The 18591-nt window shown below is 37.2% G+C and overlaps 1 protein-coding gene across 1 annotated transcript; it reads right to left on the bottom strand.

Moving 5' to 3' along the window:
* Positions 1 to 7089: 7089 nt before the first annotated feature.
* Positions 7090 to 16349, bottom strand: LOC126822297 (probable acyl-CoA dehydrogenase 6). Its single transcript, XM_050551097.2, has 9 exons — positions 15621 to 16349; positions 14953 to 15073; positions 14142 to 14271; positions 11914 to 12020; positions 11345 to 11515; positions 9882 to 10055; positions 9473 to 9634; positions 8983 to 9133; positions 7090 to 7293 (listed from the first exon to the last, which is right to left on the bottom strand). Exons 1-9 carry the CDS (start codon positions 15834 to 15836, stop codon positions 7206 to 7208), a joined length of 1320 nt encoding a protein of 439 aa, XP_050407054.1. The 5' UTR covers positions 15837 to 16349; the 3' UTR covers positions 7090 to 7205.
* Positions 16350 to 18591: the final 2242 nt, after the last annotated feature.

Below are 18591 nucleotides of genomic sequence, written 5' to 3'. Positions count from 1 at the left end.
CAGGGTGGGAAGGGGATTGTAAAAAAACCAAATCGGGTCACATTCTTTAAAATCACAGCATTATCATAGTGCAGCACGTCACCCCAATAGTTGCAGGAGTCTTTTTTTTTTTTGAATGAGGTGGAGAAAACGATTCACAGCCTGTCATTGAGTCAACTGGCGTGGTTTTGAATCCCCGGTTGTACGTGACAAGGTGTAGGGTCGCCTGTCAAACCTCGTGGGTTTTCTCCGGGTCCTCCGGTTTCCTCCCACTGCTAAAGACCCCTACGCGCAAACGATTTATTGAAATAAAATTAAACCATATGTTAGTCCCGAAATGACCTAATTTGTGTCGAGTGGACGTTAAACCCCTCTCTCTCTCTCTCCCTCTCTCTCTCTCTCTCCCCCATTTGACATCACTAATGGGATTGAGGCCTAGATGAGTAAAAATAGGCCCAGTAATATCTTCAACTATGAACACACTCTAAAAGCCTCATACCCCCCCCCCCCCCACGTCACCCAAATAGATGCAGGAGTTTTTTTATGAGGTGGAGTAAACGATTCGCAGCCGTTATTGACCTTATCGCATATAGGCTTGCATCCGTTTGACATCACTGATGGGATTGGGGCCTAAATGAGGAAAAAAAAGGCCAAGTAATATCTTCAACTATGAATACACTCTAAAAGCCTCATACCCCACCCCACGTCTCTTATTTAGTTTTACAAATAATTCCAGAATCAATAAAATGGTATCAATGATGTTTGATACAACTGGAAAATAATATGTCAAAAATTGATTAAACATGAGAAATATTATTACATATTGAATCCGTATCAGTGATAACGTACATTTACTCAATATGTTCCTTCCAATGGATCATCATTTAACATGAAACAAGGAAAGCAGCGATCAAGAAAAAGATTTAAAAACACACACATTTCAATATGACAGTAGTGATTCGGTCATGCATTTACATTCGAGAGTGTCATGCTTTCTTTGAAAGTAATGATTGTGCCAAATTTGAACAAAGTCAGTTTACATTCGCGGCCTATAGGTAGAGTGTTGACAGATCAAACGTAAAAAAAAAACAAAGAAAAAACCAGACCTATAAAAATATATTTCTAAAACTCTTTTAATTTTGAAATAATATTGTTTTCGCGTGTGCTAAGTGTTTCAGCGAATACATGTATCATCGACTTGTCGACTTGTCGTCTCGGAAGTTTGAAACTGCACATGCGCTATAGTCTTAATCTACAAGACCCTTTCTACAACTATTCGCTAAAACACTTATCACACGTGAAAACAATATAATTTCAAAATTAAAAAAGGTTTAGAAAATATATTTTCATAGATCTGTTTTTTTTAAGGTGTTATCTGTCAACCCTCTGGTATAACTACAGACTGCGGAACTAGATGTTCAAATTTGGCATAATCATTACTTTCAAAGACAGGATGGCATGAAATGAAATGAGATGGAGTTTAACGTCCTACTGGGCTAAAGACGACGGGCATACGCCATACAGTGTGCTATGAGGGAATTTTGCCCGGGAAGCGGCGCTACGGCCCGCTCTTATATCGAAATCCAACTGCCAAGGGATCTTTTACGTGCACGCCAATGTGTACACGGGACCTCGGTGTTTCGTCCCATCCGAACGACTAGACAGCTGTCATTGTCAGGCCCTCCGTCCCGCATCACTGACAAGGGGGAACCACGCCGGTAAATCTTGATGAATTTTGTCGGCCAATGCAGGGATCGAACCAATCTGTGAAAAAAGTCGTCTAATATCTCTGTAAAAGATGACTGTTTTCAACACATGCAATCACGTCACGCGGTCTCAATCATTGGACCAATGGCGCGTGCATTGTTTATATAAGACGTAACTGCTTCGGGTAGAATGATGCCTTTTACTCATTTTAATACCCATTTACGCTACATAGGAAATATTTTTTACCTACAAATACTTCAAATGTCTTTATTTATTTTTCTAATACATAAAAAAAAAATTTTTAGAATTAAATTTGTCGGAGGAATAATGTTAATATTGGGGACTCATTAAGTCGCATCGATGTCATTCTTATCAGAGGCCTAGCGAATATTCACTTCTGATCAGTGTGGGATCGAACACCCGACCTCCAGGCTAGCTAGCCAGCGTCTTGCCCACGTAGCCACGCGATCCTCTGAAAGGATGATACTCTCGGGTGTAAATACATGACCGAACCAGTACTGTCATATTGAAGACGGGCATACGCCATACTATGAGCGAAATTTTGCCAGGACAGCGCACTATGGCCTACCATTATATCGAATTCCAACTACCAAGGGATATTTTACGTGCCAGGCCCTCTGTCCAGCACAACTGACAAGACCTCGTCGGAAAATCTGGATGAACTTTCTCGTCCAATGAAGGGATCGAACACCCTGCTTTCGGGTTACCGAACCAACGTCTTACCTGCCTAGACACTTCGACTCCCCCGCAAAATATCAAGCACCAAAAACAATGGATCGAGGCCTAGATGATTACACACTATGAAAGCCTCATACGCCCCCCCCCCCCACGTCTCTTATTTTGTTTTACAAATAATTTCAGAATCAATAAAATGATATCAATGATGTTTGATACGACTGAAAAATAACATGTATAGCATTGATTAAACAACATAGGTAGTAATGAGAAATATTACATATTGAATCCGTCTTAGTGATAGCGTAGATTTACTCAATACGTTCTTTCCAATAGATCATCATTTAACTTGAAACAAGGGAAACAGTCGATCGAAGAAAACAGATTTTTTAAAAAAAAAAAACAGGTTTCAATGTGACAGTAGTGCTTCGGTCATGCATTTACCTCCGAGAGTGCCATCCTTTCTTTGAAAGTAATGATTGTGCCAAATTTGAACAAATTCCATCTAGATTCGCGGCCTGTAGGTAGAGTGTTGACAGATCAAATGTAAAAAAACAAAAAAAACAAAAACCCCAGACCTATAAAAATATATTTTCTTAAACTCTTTTAACTTTGAAATTATATTGTTTTCACATGTGCTAAGTGTTTTAGCGAATATTTATAGAAGGGTCTTGTAGATAAAGACTATAGCGCATGTGCAGTTTTAAACTTCCGAGACGACAAGTCGACAAGTCGATGATACGACAGTTTAGTGTTTTGTCGTACCGTCGTATCATCGACTTGTCGTGGCGATAAGTCGATGATACGACAGCACGACAAAATAAGGTCGATGATACGACAAAATCAGACGATCTTACGACAGTTTGTTCTGTCGTAAGATCGCCCGATTTTATCGTAAGATCGTGTGATTTTGTCGTGCCGTCGTATCATCGACTTGTCGACTTGTCGTCTCGGAAGTTTAAAACTGCACAGTGCACATGCGCTATAGTCTTAATCTACAAGACCCTTTCTATAACTATTCACTAAAACACTTAGCACATGTGAAAATAATATAATTTCAAAATTAAAATAGTTTTAGAAAATATATTTTTATAGGTCTGGTTTTTTTTTTACGTTTTATCTGTCAACACTTTACCTACAGGCCGCGAATCTAGATGGACTTTGTTCAAATCTGGCACAATCATTACTTTCAAAGAAAGGATGACACCCACAGATGTAAATGCATGACCGAACCACTACTATCATATTGAAACTTGTTTTTTAAAATCTTTTTTTCTTCGATCGGCTGCTTCCCTTGTTTTCAAGTTAAATGGTGATCCATTGGAAGGAACATTTTGAGTAAATGTATCATTGATACGGATTCAAAATGTAATATTTACTACCCTAAATGTATCATTGATACGGATTCAAAATGTAATATTTACTACCCTATGTTGTTTAATCAATTTTAGACACATTAATTTCCAGTCGTGTCAAACATCATTGATAGGGACCTACCATTTTATTGATTCCGAAATTATTTGTTAAACAAAATAAGAGGGGGGGGGGGTGCGTAGGGGACTTTCGGAGTGTGTTCATAGCTGAAGGCAATACTGGGCCTATTTTTAATCATCTAGGCCCCGATCCCATTAGTGATGCCAAACGGATGAATATGCGATAAGGTCAATAACAGCTGCAAATCGCTTTCTTCACCTCATAAAAAACCTCCCCTGCACTTATTGGGATGGCGTGCTACACCAATGCGGTGATTTTATGTGGTCTGATTTGAGGTTTTATATAATCCCCTTCCCACTCTAATAAAATAAATTGGAAATCTTCTGAAATCGCTTCTAAACTATCGCTTCAGTAATCTATAAGTATTGGTGGGTGTCGTACACGAGGCAATGCATACTTGTTCGATACCTACCGACACCACTTCTTATTCAAGGAATTAACATAGCTGAATCACTTTTGTCCTGCTATTATGATTCTAGATTTTTTGAATGTAATACCAAATATAATTCAATTTTGGGCGCAAAATGTTTCATTTTTTTTTAGAAAACGAATCAACGTTTTCCTATTATCTCTTTTGACGAGTCTTATTTATATGTATCTATGTATATGTATCTGATGTAATGAGTACAGCTGTATTTTTGTGACTTGTAGAAAGAGACTAGGACAATAAGTCGACATCTCGACGTTACGATAAAAATAACACGATGATACGACAGAGTTAAGTGTCGTATGATTGCGTCAATACTGTCGTGATGTCGTGTTGTCGCGCTATGAAAAGGCGAGATTTAACATGGCCACTATCAGCCACCATACCATTGGCTTCTCTCGTATTTTCTCACGCGGCAGGCATTCAGCGATATTGCTTCTCGTAACCAGTCCATTGGCGTTTTTGTGAGTCGATTACATATACAAGGCCACAGATGTTATGGTATCAATGTTAAAGCGATCGTCACTATTACGGAAATGTTCTCGTATTTATGACATCGCATTGAGAGACATGTTGACTTTTTTTGATGTTATGGTATCAATGTTAAAGTGATCGTCACTATTACGGAAATGTACTCGTATTTATCGACATCGCATTGAGAGACATGTTTTGACTTTTTTTAAAAGTTAAATTGTAGTTTTCGTAGATTTTTTTTTAAAAAAATCATCATGGACGACAGCAAACCGTTTTCTTCGATGCACAAATTGGTCTATCATTGTGTGTGCAAAGTGGTCCGGAGAGTATATAAGACGCCAGTGAGTGTTGCTTTAACATCTGTGTTTGATTAAACTGGGCCAAACATGTGGAGAATATCAATGAACAAACATGTGCTAGATCTTAGTACAACAGATATATCGTACCAAGACAATAGCAATGATGAAATGCAAACACGGTCTTACCGTCGAATTCAGTTGCATAAAAAGGGGGTGGACCGTATCTCATGATATGCCGTCGTCAAGTCTATACTTGTAGATTATAGCTGTTGAAAAAGTCTTACATAATATTATATGGGATGAGAAAAAAAGAGAAAACCTAATACGTTGCCTCGCAATGTCGGAAAACTGCGTTACCTGAAATACTAATACTCCTGCAATCCATTAATCCAACAATCTGTATTACGTCTAAATGATACCGGCTTCTCCATACATTATCTATATCTCAACTTATTTCATCAGTCTGTTTTGTTGTCTGTCCGTCTAATTATAGCAATTGTTTTTCCCCGTTTCGTGCTAGATTTGCTTGGCAAATTTTGTTGACTGTTTGGTCTAGAATTGAAGAAGAGTGTTAAATTTTAGTGAATAGTGTAGCACCATGAGTCTTCTGTCTGACGTGGAGAGCGTCTATGGGAAACCGGTCGCCACATCCTACATACAACCCATGCATCTTTTCTTACTACATATTTCTGTAGCCTTGTGATCGTCTAGAATTTGTCTCTAGCTGTCTTTACTTCTGCTTCACGTTGTGTATTTACTTCTTCCAGTTTCTTAAGACGTTTGTCTTACCAGGAATAATAATGCATAGTTCGCTTCTACATTTTATATAGCATATAACTGAATACAGGTATACAAGCATAGCACAAATTACAATACTATATAGCTAAAACCACTTCTCCACCCTATCCAGCCTCTCGGCTGTCAGATGTACCCTCGATCTCTGGAATCTAATGCAAGTCTGACTTACAGGGTTCCCCGGTTTCTTTTAAAGGTAAATGAATATCATGCACCATAAAGCGTGATCATGGCCCTGAACTTGTGTAATTAACAAAATGATTGGTTACTTTAAATCAAATGATGCAATTAAAATAATTCCACTCACGTGTAATTCTGGTGGTAAATAATTGACATATTTTGGTTAAAGAGCTCTTTTTTATATGTCAACTGTCAATTACAGACTAAGTTGATTTAGTGCACACTATATATGTGAATATGTTTGAAATTACTAACTTGCCAAAGATATTAATTAATGAAATATAAAGCCATCTTATTTCAAGAGCAAAAATTCTAGATTTGGAGACCGACGGATCAAAAAATAAACTGACGTCAATTGGGGAAATCACCTATAGATTTCTTTGAAAAGACGTAAGAAAAAAAATCGAAACCGCCAACCCCCTTCAATAATTTTATAAGAATATAATTCATATTAGTTTACTTCCTGAATATTCACCAAAACCTGAGGGACAATGTACATTCGAACACTCTTCTTCGATTCTTGACAAAATTCAACAATAACTACAATGCAAAAGAAATAATTTCTATTATGAAATCAAGCGACATGAAATGGGGTTTTACTGTTCTGCTCAGAATGGGCTAATGAAGACGGCCATACACCATACATTGTGCTATGGGGCAATTTTGCCCGGACAGCGGCGCTACGGCCTACTCTTATATCGAAAAACAAGGAAATGCACGGACCTTTTCTATTTTTCTCATTTTCTCTTATCTAGTGACAGTCAATCCTTTTTATGAATTGTCAGATATATTCTCACATTCTCATATAACAACTTTTCGTCTCCGAAGAATTATCATATCAGTGAGCTGAAATTGGACCGGGTATCTGCTATCGCTCGTTTCTTCAGTCAGTTAAGGATAATGATCCCTATTTTAAAATTATATTTGGAATGTGCTTAATCAGTTCTATCACATGTGATAATGGCTGACACCAACATTGTCCTTTAAACTTCATTTCATGTCCATAAAACACAAGTCCCTTCTGTTATAAAAAAAAAATTAAAAGAAAAAAAATACATCCGTTTTATTAAGTTCATAATAATCAATACGCCTTTACAATAATTACTCAGAGTGGTAATATATTTTGCCCAATGACAATATCAGCAATATGTGGATTATTTAGGTAAGATGTTAAGATATTTACAAATCACAGATAACATAACCTCGTCTGCGCCCCCGCCTATAGATATCAACCGAAAATCTCTGAAAATAAAACAATATCATTTATTCAAAATATCAGTCTAATCCAATGATCTGTAAACAGTACGTGCAGTAATGTTATTATGTTTGAATCAATAGTATTTATTATGTTGTTGATAAAGATTAAAGACAACAATGGGCCAAAATTTAAACCTTGGGGAACTCCTGCTTTATTATTTGGACCCTGGTTAGGCTGAAAAGTCATATTAGTCACAGTATGCATACAAAATAGATAATTTTTATGGATTGAACCGCCAGTATGAAGAGAAATTTTAGTAATGGACTGGAAAGAAGATAAACACATGTATAACGAGGTTTATCTAATCGTGTTGTTTGCACAGCAGTATGAACGGAAAATACATCATTAGATAACTTTGAGGGTGTTTATTAGCGAGGTTTAAACGCCAGTATGATAACAAAATATGGAAGGTGTGACATTAATCTAAGAGTAGTTATTCAGCACGTGAATGAACCGCCAGGATGAGAATGATTGAAAGCCCACTGAATGTTGAACACACACTCCCATCAATTGCTAAAATATTTTGTGTTATTTCTTAGAAGACTGTAGATCTTATAGAACGGTCCAGCAAAGGCCACATAAGACTGTCTTAAGAAAATCCTAGTTAAACGTGATTTTGAAAGTTATCAGTCTGAGGTAGCCAAAGTTAAAACAGAACTCGAGTGATATGTTGTTTTAACAAGCTTTGTTTAACGCCCTACTCCGACTGAGCTATAAAAGACGGGCATACGCCATACAGAGTGCTATGTGGAAAATTTTGCCCGGACAGCAGCGATATGACCTACGCACGCCAATGTGTACACGAAACCTCCGTTTTTCGTCCCATCCGAACGACTATACACTGTTCCTTGTTAGGCCTCCACCACTGACAAGGGGGAACCAGACCGGAAAATCCTGATGAACTTCCTCGGTCAACGCATGGGTCGAAGGGGACCTCCAGGTTAGCAAGTCAACATCTTACTCACTAAGCCACCGTGGCTCCCAACATTCCTATTATACATATGTAAATAGGCTACTAACTACACCCGAAAATGCAGCTTTGATTTCAATTTTGTTTTTTTTGAAGCAAGTAAATTATTAATTTTATTTTCTAATCTAGATTAAATGTTGCTGTTCACATGTGCCAGGGTGGTTTTGTTCTATGCATACGTTTATACCCTGTTGTCATTAAAATTATTCCGTATCATACAGGTGAGTTGAAAGGCTTTGGTCATACCTTTACTGCATTAGCCGGCGTTGTTGTAAGTGCCGACAGTGACTTGGGCAGAGCTTATTAATGATACAGAGCTTATTAATGATACGCAAAGCATTATAATGTATTACATTGCCTGCGGGGGGGGGGGGGACTGAATGGTTAGCGTACGCGCGCTGTATCATAAAGTCTGTCATTGAGTCGACTGGCGTGGTTTCGAATCCCCCGGTTGTACGTGACAACCTCGTGGGTTTTCGCCGGGTTCTCCGGTTTCCTCCGACAGCTAAAGAGCCCTACGCGCAATTGGATGATTGAAATAAAATTAAACCATATTTTAGTCCCGAAAGGACCTAGTCTATGTCGAGTGGACGTTAAACCCCATTTCTCTCTCTCTCTCACATTGCCTGCGATGGGGAAAAGAAGATATGATATTTTGGACAACCGTCCGGCTGGTGCCATATAAAGAACTTGTGATACATACCGGTACAATCTGCTAACTAATACGTCATTGGTGAATCCCATTCCACCCCAATATTGTAAACAGCTGTCGATCAATTCTCTAGCCAATCGTCCCGACTTTAACTTACACATAGACGCTAGTTTAGTAACGTCATTACCTGCTATATATAAAGCTGCAAAATAGAAAATATTATATTTACATAATATTGTTAGTCATAGAGAACCTTGGATTTTTGGTTTAAATTTTCCTTGGAGAAATCAGTGGTGTTGTAAATGGAATGCTTGACTGGTATAGGTGGCAATATCAGAAGAATGTGCAAGTAAATCTAATGGTGTCCCTTTACAACTGAAACGATCTGGTCAAGAACTGTGTTGCTACATTTTGCAGCTTGTTTTCTGGGCGGGAAATTGACTATATGATGGACTAGTATGGAGAGATGATTCACCGTTCTTGTGAGATGAAGCCACAAATATTGGAAGGGGGTTTAATGGGTTAACTGCTTAAAACTTACCTACAGTTCTATATAATAAAGATCTCAATAACTCGATTTCAGTCTCTAGTTCAGCCAGTCTAAAATGTATAACCTGGTTACTAAGAAGCGGTTTACCAAATGCTTCACGTTGTAGTGTATATTTAGCTGTTTCGCGTATTATATTCTCCAATGGAGATATCACTGAAAATAGTTAATCAATAATTGTTTTAAAAACCATCCTATTAAACTATTGCTATAAATCTGTATTTATGTTGAGATCATGTGTTTTATCGAAAGTCCAGAAAGCCATGTATAGCATCCACAAAGGTGTTCACGGTCTGAGTGACAATCTTAAATTTTCTATATTTTCTGACAACATTGAATCAGGGATGGGAAATCTATTGTTCCTTCGGGGTTTTTTTTGTTGTCTTTAAAGAAAGTAACATACAAACAGCAGTAGCGTATAATCTTTCTTCTTGAAACTGTAACATTTGATAAACAAAGCCCTTCCCTTCTTCTCCGATAATATGTGATCTTGGAACCTTGACATCTTCAAAATATATCTGTGCAGTATCGGAACATCTCATCCCCATTTTGTCTATCTTCTTAGCTATTGTTATACCTGAAATATCATATATCTATATATATCTAGTGAGATACAATTGTTCAGTCTATCTTTAAAGTATCATAACTGGTATTTTATTTAAAATGGACAGATGTGGCAACATTTAATAAGGTTCGTTATTATTTACAAATCGTAAATTGGCATATAGTTACTGAACACCGCAACTGACACAAAAAACACATCTAGGTAATTTCAAAAGAGGATGCTAATGAAGATAAAAGTTAATTATGATTGAATTCACTTAACGCATATCAACAGGAAAGGAATAGATCCATGAACCAAGGAGAGATTAAAAGAAAAGGCTTTTCTTGTTTGGTATCAGTTATAAATGACCCCCTATCAAAGGTCTGAAATTTTGAATATAATATTATGTTATTGTTGTTTCAAATTGTATATGGATCTTGCCATACATAAATAAACAATTACACAACAAAGGCATATCAAATGGATCAGCAGTGGCAAGCCGTAAGCTACACGTCCCTGTACAGTCCTGGACCTGTAGTGATATATATTTGTCTACCATTCACATATTTTAATCAGTTGCTTGATAAAGTAACAAGTCTTCCCATACTGAATAGTAGACAAAATACAATATCCTTAAACTTCTGTTCATCTACGGGAGACTATTTTCTATAGGTGTTACATCATATTCCCAATCTGATTAAAATACAGATCTATATTTCGTTTCGTTTTTTTATACTTTCGATGGCCTACACTACATGAAGATCTGACAAGTTATAGTGATAGGTCACGTCAGGGGTCAAAAGACCGATTTATGACCCTATGATGTCAGACATTTGATTAACCAATCAGCATTGATGTTACTAGTGGATTACCCACAGTTCCGTGCAAAACACGCCTAAAGCTCGCCGTGACAGACCATTTCATTGGCTTATCCCTGACACCATTCAGAACACGAGTTAAATAACAACTCTTCCAGATCCAAGTGTAGTAAAGACAAGTAAAACAAAATTTTGAACTATATTAACGAAACGAAATAGGATCGATGTTTTAACCAGATTGATCATATTCCAGTAGTAACCATTGGCAGTTTCAGTGACAGCCACTGTAAGATACACTTATTTCGAATTCCAGCTGTCATTGGTTCTTTTACGTGCACGCTAATGTGTACATGGGACCTTCCTTTTCCATCTAAACCAGAACAACTTGTCCCTTGCCAGGCCCTCTATCCTGCAACACTGACAAGGGGTAACCATGCCATAAAATCCCGATGAACATTCTCGGTTAGCACCGTGATACATCACGAGACCTCTCAAAGTATTTACCTGGTGAATTCATTGGAAGACATATGAGTGATTTATTTTTATGTTGTTGTTTTTGTTCACCAGTATTAGCCAGTAAACACATCCAATCAGCCTGAGTACCATTAGTAATCCACATTTTACCTCCATTTATTATTAAATCATCTCCCTGTCTACTCCCTCTTGTGTTAATATCTATAATAACAAAATATAATATATTTATAATAACAAAATATAATAAATTTATAGTAACAAAATATAATATTCTTATAACAACCAGAAATATAATATTTTTATAATAATAAATTTATAATAAATTCATAATAACAAAATATAATACATCTAATGATACCAAAAGACATGTCAAGGGTTTTTTATGAGCATACCAAGGTGTACTCAGGAGACTGTCTTTTTTGTCCCATCCAAATGACTAGACGCAGTTCCTTCCCAGGTCCTCCACTGACAAGGGTAAAACAACCTTGAGGAGCCTTCATGGCCAACACTGGGATTAAACCCATCACCTCAAGTTTAGATAGCCAGTGCCTGCCTCACAGAGCCAACATGGATCCACCAAAAGACAATAAGAATCTTACTTGCTACATCTGATCCTGCTCCAACTTCACTAACACCCAGACAAGCTACACTATCTCCAGATATTGATGGCTCTAAAAACTCTTTCTTTAATTTGTCACTTCCAAATCTACAAATACATAAATCAACAAGATAACAGTGAGGCTGATGTCCCCCGTGGAAATCCGAAAATAAATAGATGACAATTAATTGCACATTTATCTTTTCAAAAGTATCAAACAATCAAACTGATTATCTATGCTTAGTCTAAGCATAAAATGTTCAAATCACTCTCCATCAGTTAAAATTAAAGTTATCTTGTCCCAAAGCATCAGCCAGTGAAATTGTGCTTAGCCTTGCTTAGCTTTAGCGAGAAATATTAATCATTGAACATTCCCCTAATGAACATCTATACCTCAATTAAAAGCAGAGTTGCTATGCTCCCAAGTCTGATCCCATCAAATTGCTTATCGCTATTTAGCCTAGGCAGAACTTGGTCATGGTACCGGTATTGATATAATGAATCTATACTAGGAGTTTAATCACTCTCACCTAATTAGAATCAAAGTTATCTTGTTTCAAGGTCTCAACCAATAAAATTGCTTATCTCTGCTTAGCCTTAGACACCTGAACCAATTTTGAACATTCTACCTCAATTAGAAGGAGAGTTATTGTGTTCCAAAGTCTCAACCAATCAGATTGAAGTCTCTACTTTGCCTAAGCAGAAAATGTTCAAGATCTTTGTTATGGTATTGATGTTATGAAACTACACAAAGTTTCACCACTATAACTCAATTAGAATCAAAGTTGTCAAGCTCCAAACACTCAACCAATCAAATTGATTACCACTATGCTTACCCTGTGCCGAAAATGATCAGTATCAAACTTAGTCAAGGTATTGATGTGATGAAACTATTCACCAAGTTTCATCATTCTCACTGAATTAGAACCAAAGTTATCTGTAAAGCATCAACCAATCAAATTGCTTATCTTTGCTTACACTAAGCAGAAAATGCTCATCTTTTCAAACTCCATCAAGGCATTTACCTAATGAATGCCTACACCAAGTTTGAGCATTCTACCTCAATTCAAGGAAAGTTATTGTGTTTCAAAGTCTTGACCAATCAAATTGCTTATCACTCTGCTTACCCTGAGCAGAAAATGCTCATATTTATCAAACTGAGTCAAGGTATTGATGTAATGAAACTATATACCAAGTTTTATCACTCTCACTTAATTAGAACTGAAATTATCATGTCCCAAAGCATCAACCGATCAAATTGCTTATCTCTGCTTACCCTTACTCCATCAAGGGATTCACCTAATAAACACATACACAAAGTTTGAACATTCTAGCTCATTTAGAAGGAAGATTATTATGACCTAAGAAGTGACAGACAGACAGACAGACCGACCCATTTTAATAGTCCCATGCTTTCTTCAAAAAGCAGGGGACAAAAATATGAGAAGACAGACAATTGAATACTTGAAAATCAAGTTAAAGACCGATCACATGCACAGGTTCTGCCATTTGTTCATAAAATGTACACAAATATAAATTGCCAGACAACTAATAGAATGATTAAAGGGAAATAACTCATAGTCATTAAATCATGTTAGTTCTGCTGAGACATTTCAGGCATATGTCTTGGCGGAGGGGGGTGGGGGCTCTATACAGAAGAGGCCCAGGAGAGAGCCTAGAAGAAAGCCTATACATTTAAAACAGTTTAAAACAGTAAATGTCCTTCAGAAATGGTATCAGATGCAAGGAAATACCACCACCCCCTACCCCATACCCCTCTCCAGGATGGTTGGATGGCTAAATGGTTAGCACGTGCGCGCTGTATCATAAAGTCTGTCATTTAGTCAACTGGCGTGGTTTCGATTCCCCGGTTGTATGTGACAAGGAGTAGGGTCACCTGTCCAAACTCGTGGGTTTTCTCCGGGTCCTCCGGTTTTCTCCTACTGCTAAAGACCCCTACGCGCAAGCAAATTATGGAAATAAAATTGAACCATATGTTAGTCCCGAAATGACCTAGTTTGTGTCGAGTGGACATTAAACCCCATTTCTCTCTCTCCCAATACCTCTCTCTCTCTCCAGGCTCCGTGGTCAGTCACACCAGGATAGGGATGACCCCGCCCCCGCTGATCATTTTTCTGCACATTCTCCTAAATTTTAAATGTGTGCTTGGAAAATATTGGTTTACAACTTTCCAAATCAACACAGAAATAAAGATATTATACCGATTACCTTGATAGTGCTGGTGTAGCCATATCCGTTTGAACACCAATTGCCATGGGAACTCCACCACAGTTTATGTTACCCAATTCTTCTGCCATTGCCACACTATAAGTAAAATCTAAACCTAGTCCTCCATACTCTAAAGGTTTAAATAAAAAATAAATCATTAAACATCATAGAAGATCACTTCATAAGCTTCACATGAAATAAAACGAATCTAGATGTATTTCAACATGTTAATCCCGGGGTGACCTAATTTGTGCTGAGTGAATGTTCCCTAGCACACCAACAACAAGTGCTTGGTCAGTTATGATTTATAACTTGTATGTTAGTTAAAACTGGATGCAATTGATAAATCAAGGGTTCTATGGTATTATGAGGTATTGTGAGATTTGGGGATCACGTGGCTAAGTGGGTAAGACATTGGCTCACTAGCCTGGAGGTCTTGTGTTCGATCCCTGCATTGGCGGAGAAAGTTCATTCAGATTTTTCGGCGTGGTTTTCCCTTGTCAGTGATGCAGGATGGAGGGCCTGACAAGGACAGCTGTCTAGTTGTTCGGATGGGATGAAAAACCTAGGTCCTGTGTACACATTGGCGTGCACGTAAAAGATCCCTTGGCAGTTGGAATTCGATATAAGAGTAGGCTGTAGCGGCGCTGCCCCGGCAAAATTTCCCTCATAGCACACTGTATGCTGTATGCCCGTCTTCATTAGCCCAGGTTAGGAGCAGAACAGTAGGCCGTTAAACCCCATTTCATTTCATTTATTATGAGATTTAGAAACAAAAACATTAACAGTAATAACAGCTATTTGTATATACCTGTTGGTTTTGTAACTCCTAAAAAACCAGCTGAACCTAGTTTCTTAAAAACAGTTTTAGCAGGAAAATGACCATCCTTTTCCCACTGATCAACATATGGGTTGATTTCTTGATCTATTATCTAAACAGGTAAAGTACAAAATATTTATATTTGTTTAAGGTGTTATAATTTCTTTGTATCCTACCAGCTGATGTTAAAAGTCTCTCCAAAAGGTTAGTATATTCACTCTCAGCTAACTATAAGGTGTAAGTCCTATATTTGGATGTATATTTGCTACAAAGTCAGAATGCATACAGTGACAGTGTGCTTACGGCAGGATGAATTACCCAATACCACCAAGTTGCAAGTAGGCCTACTACCTAATACCACCACATGTACAAAATACAATTGAATATGTTTGTGACTTATTAAGCCTCTGTCCTTTTGGGAATTTGACATTTTTGAGTCAACATATTTAAGGGATGTGAATCGGTCTAAGCCGATCCTGCAATTAATTAAAAACGCACTTTCGTATGTTTAGGCCTATGTCAATAATAAAAGAATGGTAAATAAAAAAAAGTACTGGTATTGGTAATACAATATTTACTTTAAATTTATCTAATTTCGATCTGAATGAATATTAAGCCCTACCACTATTATATCTTCGGTCCAAAATAAGTAAATCTACCTTGCGTAATGACTGTTTTAGCTGCATATGATCCGAGTTGTAAATAATATCTGTCATTTTAGTACTGTCGCTGTTTCCAGATTGTTGTCTGCTGCTTTTCTGCAGGTCGGACTTCTGTTTGCCTTCTTGACATAAAAATATACTTCGGCAAAGAGACAGGCGTTCGGCATTTTGACTTTTAAATATGTTACTTGCAAATGTCTTTGTTTGCAGCATTTTTGTCGGACTTTGGTCTCACGATTTATGACAACAAAACAAAAGTAGAAAACAGGGAAAAAAATTAAGGCTCAATTATCCAGACGTCTGTATCTTTATTCTTTAAAAATCATTCGTGACAACTAAGACATGAGAACGCTAGATCGAAGACGGTCCTGTCAATTTCAGCACATATGACGTCATATATTTGGGTTAGGGTAAGGGTTAGGACCTGCAGATAAAGTCTCCAGATGTAAACAGCGCTAACCCTAACCCAAGCCTAACCCTTGCCCTAACCCGCAATCCACATAATATGACGTTATATATATATATATATATATAATATATATATACTGAACTGAACAGTCTCCCAATCTAGCGTTCTCCACAAAGACAGTTAGTACTAACGGTTAAGGCTAGCTCAATTTTTCGTCAAGGGTTACGAGATGTAAACAGGGGGCTAGCGCTAATCCCAGCCCTAACCCTGGACCTAGCCCCAATGCTTACCCTAACCCAAACCTACAATCTCGCCAACAATCACGTGCCTTAACCTTATTTACACCTCAGCGACCTTGACAAAAATTGAGCTGGTCTTAACAAATAGATTTAGCCAATGACGTCTTTACTCATTGGATTTAGCCCACAAAATTAGAGTTACCTACCTTGAACTATCGAAGGACAGACCACAGAACTAATAAGTAATACATGTACAGTTTAGTATTTATTTAGTTTATCTAGTTCTATGGACAGACCAAGCAAGCGAACAGCACAACAAGAACAAGATGAACATAAATCATTTTTAACACGTTTAGATACATATTATTCAAAGAAAATTTAAATATATTTTGCGCTTTAAAATTAACAACACACGGAAGAATAACAGATTTTTTCAAGAATGAACAATTTAGTTTGAATTACTAGAAATTAAAAAAAAACAATAAAAAACAAACTCCTACTAAATAAATTAACGAACATAAATATTTTCAAGGATCGATCTTGAATAAATGCTTTGACAAGCATAATTAAATTTGATTAATGTCACACATCTTTGGTACCATTAATTTTATGTTATAATTTCTTTGTATGCAATTACTTCATAAAAAAAAACTCAACCTACGCAGCCTAATCATTGCGATCGGCTAAATCTATTTGTTAAGGCCAGCTCAATTTTTGTAATGGTCGTTGAGATGTAAATAAGGTTAGGACACGTGGTTGTTGGCGTGATTGTAACTTAGATTTAGGGTAAGCATTGGGGCTAGGTCCAGGGTTAGGTTTAAGAATTTGGGGGAGAGGTTAAGTCTCCACATAGGCACTGACCTAGGATGATGAAAAATTAGTTCATGATATTTCCTAGTTTTATTAAAAATACATACAATACATTAGATTTATATACAAAGGCGATTTCACTGTTTATTGCATGCATGGTGTTGGTGGCGCAGATGGTCTTCCTTGGGTGGTGCTTCTGGTATTCTGGTATTATTGTTTCTGAAGAAAAAAGAAAATAAATTTGAGGCTCTCGGGAGAGAGCCACATTAGTGTGTTTCTTACTACGGATTGGATTTTCTAAAAAATCGTGTTTGTTCCACGTCACCGGGTTAGGGCTAGGGATTCTTATATCTAATTGATTTTATTTACTAATGGTTAGGGATAGGATTTGATATATGGTTTGTTTTGGGTCAGGGTGGAGACTGGTCTTATTTAATCTAATTTACTGTGCACTAGGATGTCGTTCAGATTTTTATTTTTAGAATATGCAATTATAAGTTTCTGTGTGAATATTTTCGGGTGATTTTCTTGGAGATCAGTATAGTGTTTTCTGATGATTTCGGATGCACTTGCTGCTGTTGCGCTAAATGGAACTACAAAAGGAGCTATTGCGCTAGCCGTATGAATATTCAAACCTAGGGGGGCTGTTGTTTTCAATTTGTCAATCCAGAATTTTTCTCTAGTTAGCCTAAACGTTTTAATTTCTTCTGAAGTTTCAAAGTCGCTCTTGGTCTTTTCTATTGGCGTCGACAATGAGATCAGAAATGTCATGATTCGGTTGGTTGAAATGAATTGAGACAGGTTTGTCTTTTTTGGTGACTATGTCTGACCGGTGACCGTTAATTCTTTCCCTAAGTGCATTTTGAGTCTCCCCTACGTATGGCTTGTCACATTTTCTGCATGAAATTAGATAAATTATGTTCGAACTACTGCATGAAAGTTGGTCTAATATTGGGAATTTTGTGCCAGATGTTTTGTTATGGAAATGGTCGGATATGTTTAAGATTTTGCATGTTTGACATCTTGGATGGCCACAAATTTTGGTTTTGACTGCTGATTGTATATTATTTGTTTCTTTGGCGGCAAGCTCAGCGAGAGTGTTGTTTTTTATACGTCGTAGATAGCGTTTGGAGTATCCCCTTTCCCTTAGTTTGCTAAATACAAATGTACATGCTGACTCAAAGTCGTTCTTCTGAGTACATATCCTATGAAAACGGAGAATCTGAGATTTTATGATGCCAGAGAATGTATGTTTTGGGTGAAAGGAGCTTTTGAACAATAATTGATGTGTGTCGGTTTCTTTGAAAAATACTTTAGTTTCCAATTGGTCTGTGATTTTGGTGTTGCTACTTTTAAACACGGTAGTATCAAGGAAATCTATGCTGTTACGGCTTACATTTGCGGTTAATTTGACAGATGGATGATGATTGTTCAGAATGTTGAAAAACGTTAAAAATTCGTCTAGTGTGTACGTCCAGACTATGAAAACGTCATCTAAAAACCGCCCATA

Source organism: Patella vulgata, chromosome 5, assembly GCF_932274485.2.
Source record: "Patella vulgata chromosome 5, xgPatVulg1.2, whole genome shotgun sequence".
NCBI classification, from domain to species: Eukaryota; Metazoa; Mollusca; class Gastropoda; family Patellidae; genus Patella; species Patella vulgata.
This window is presented reverse-complemented; position numbering and strand designations above follow the sequence as displayed.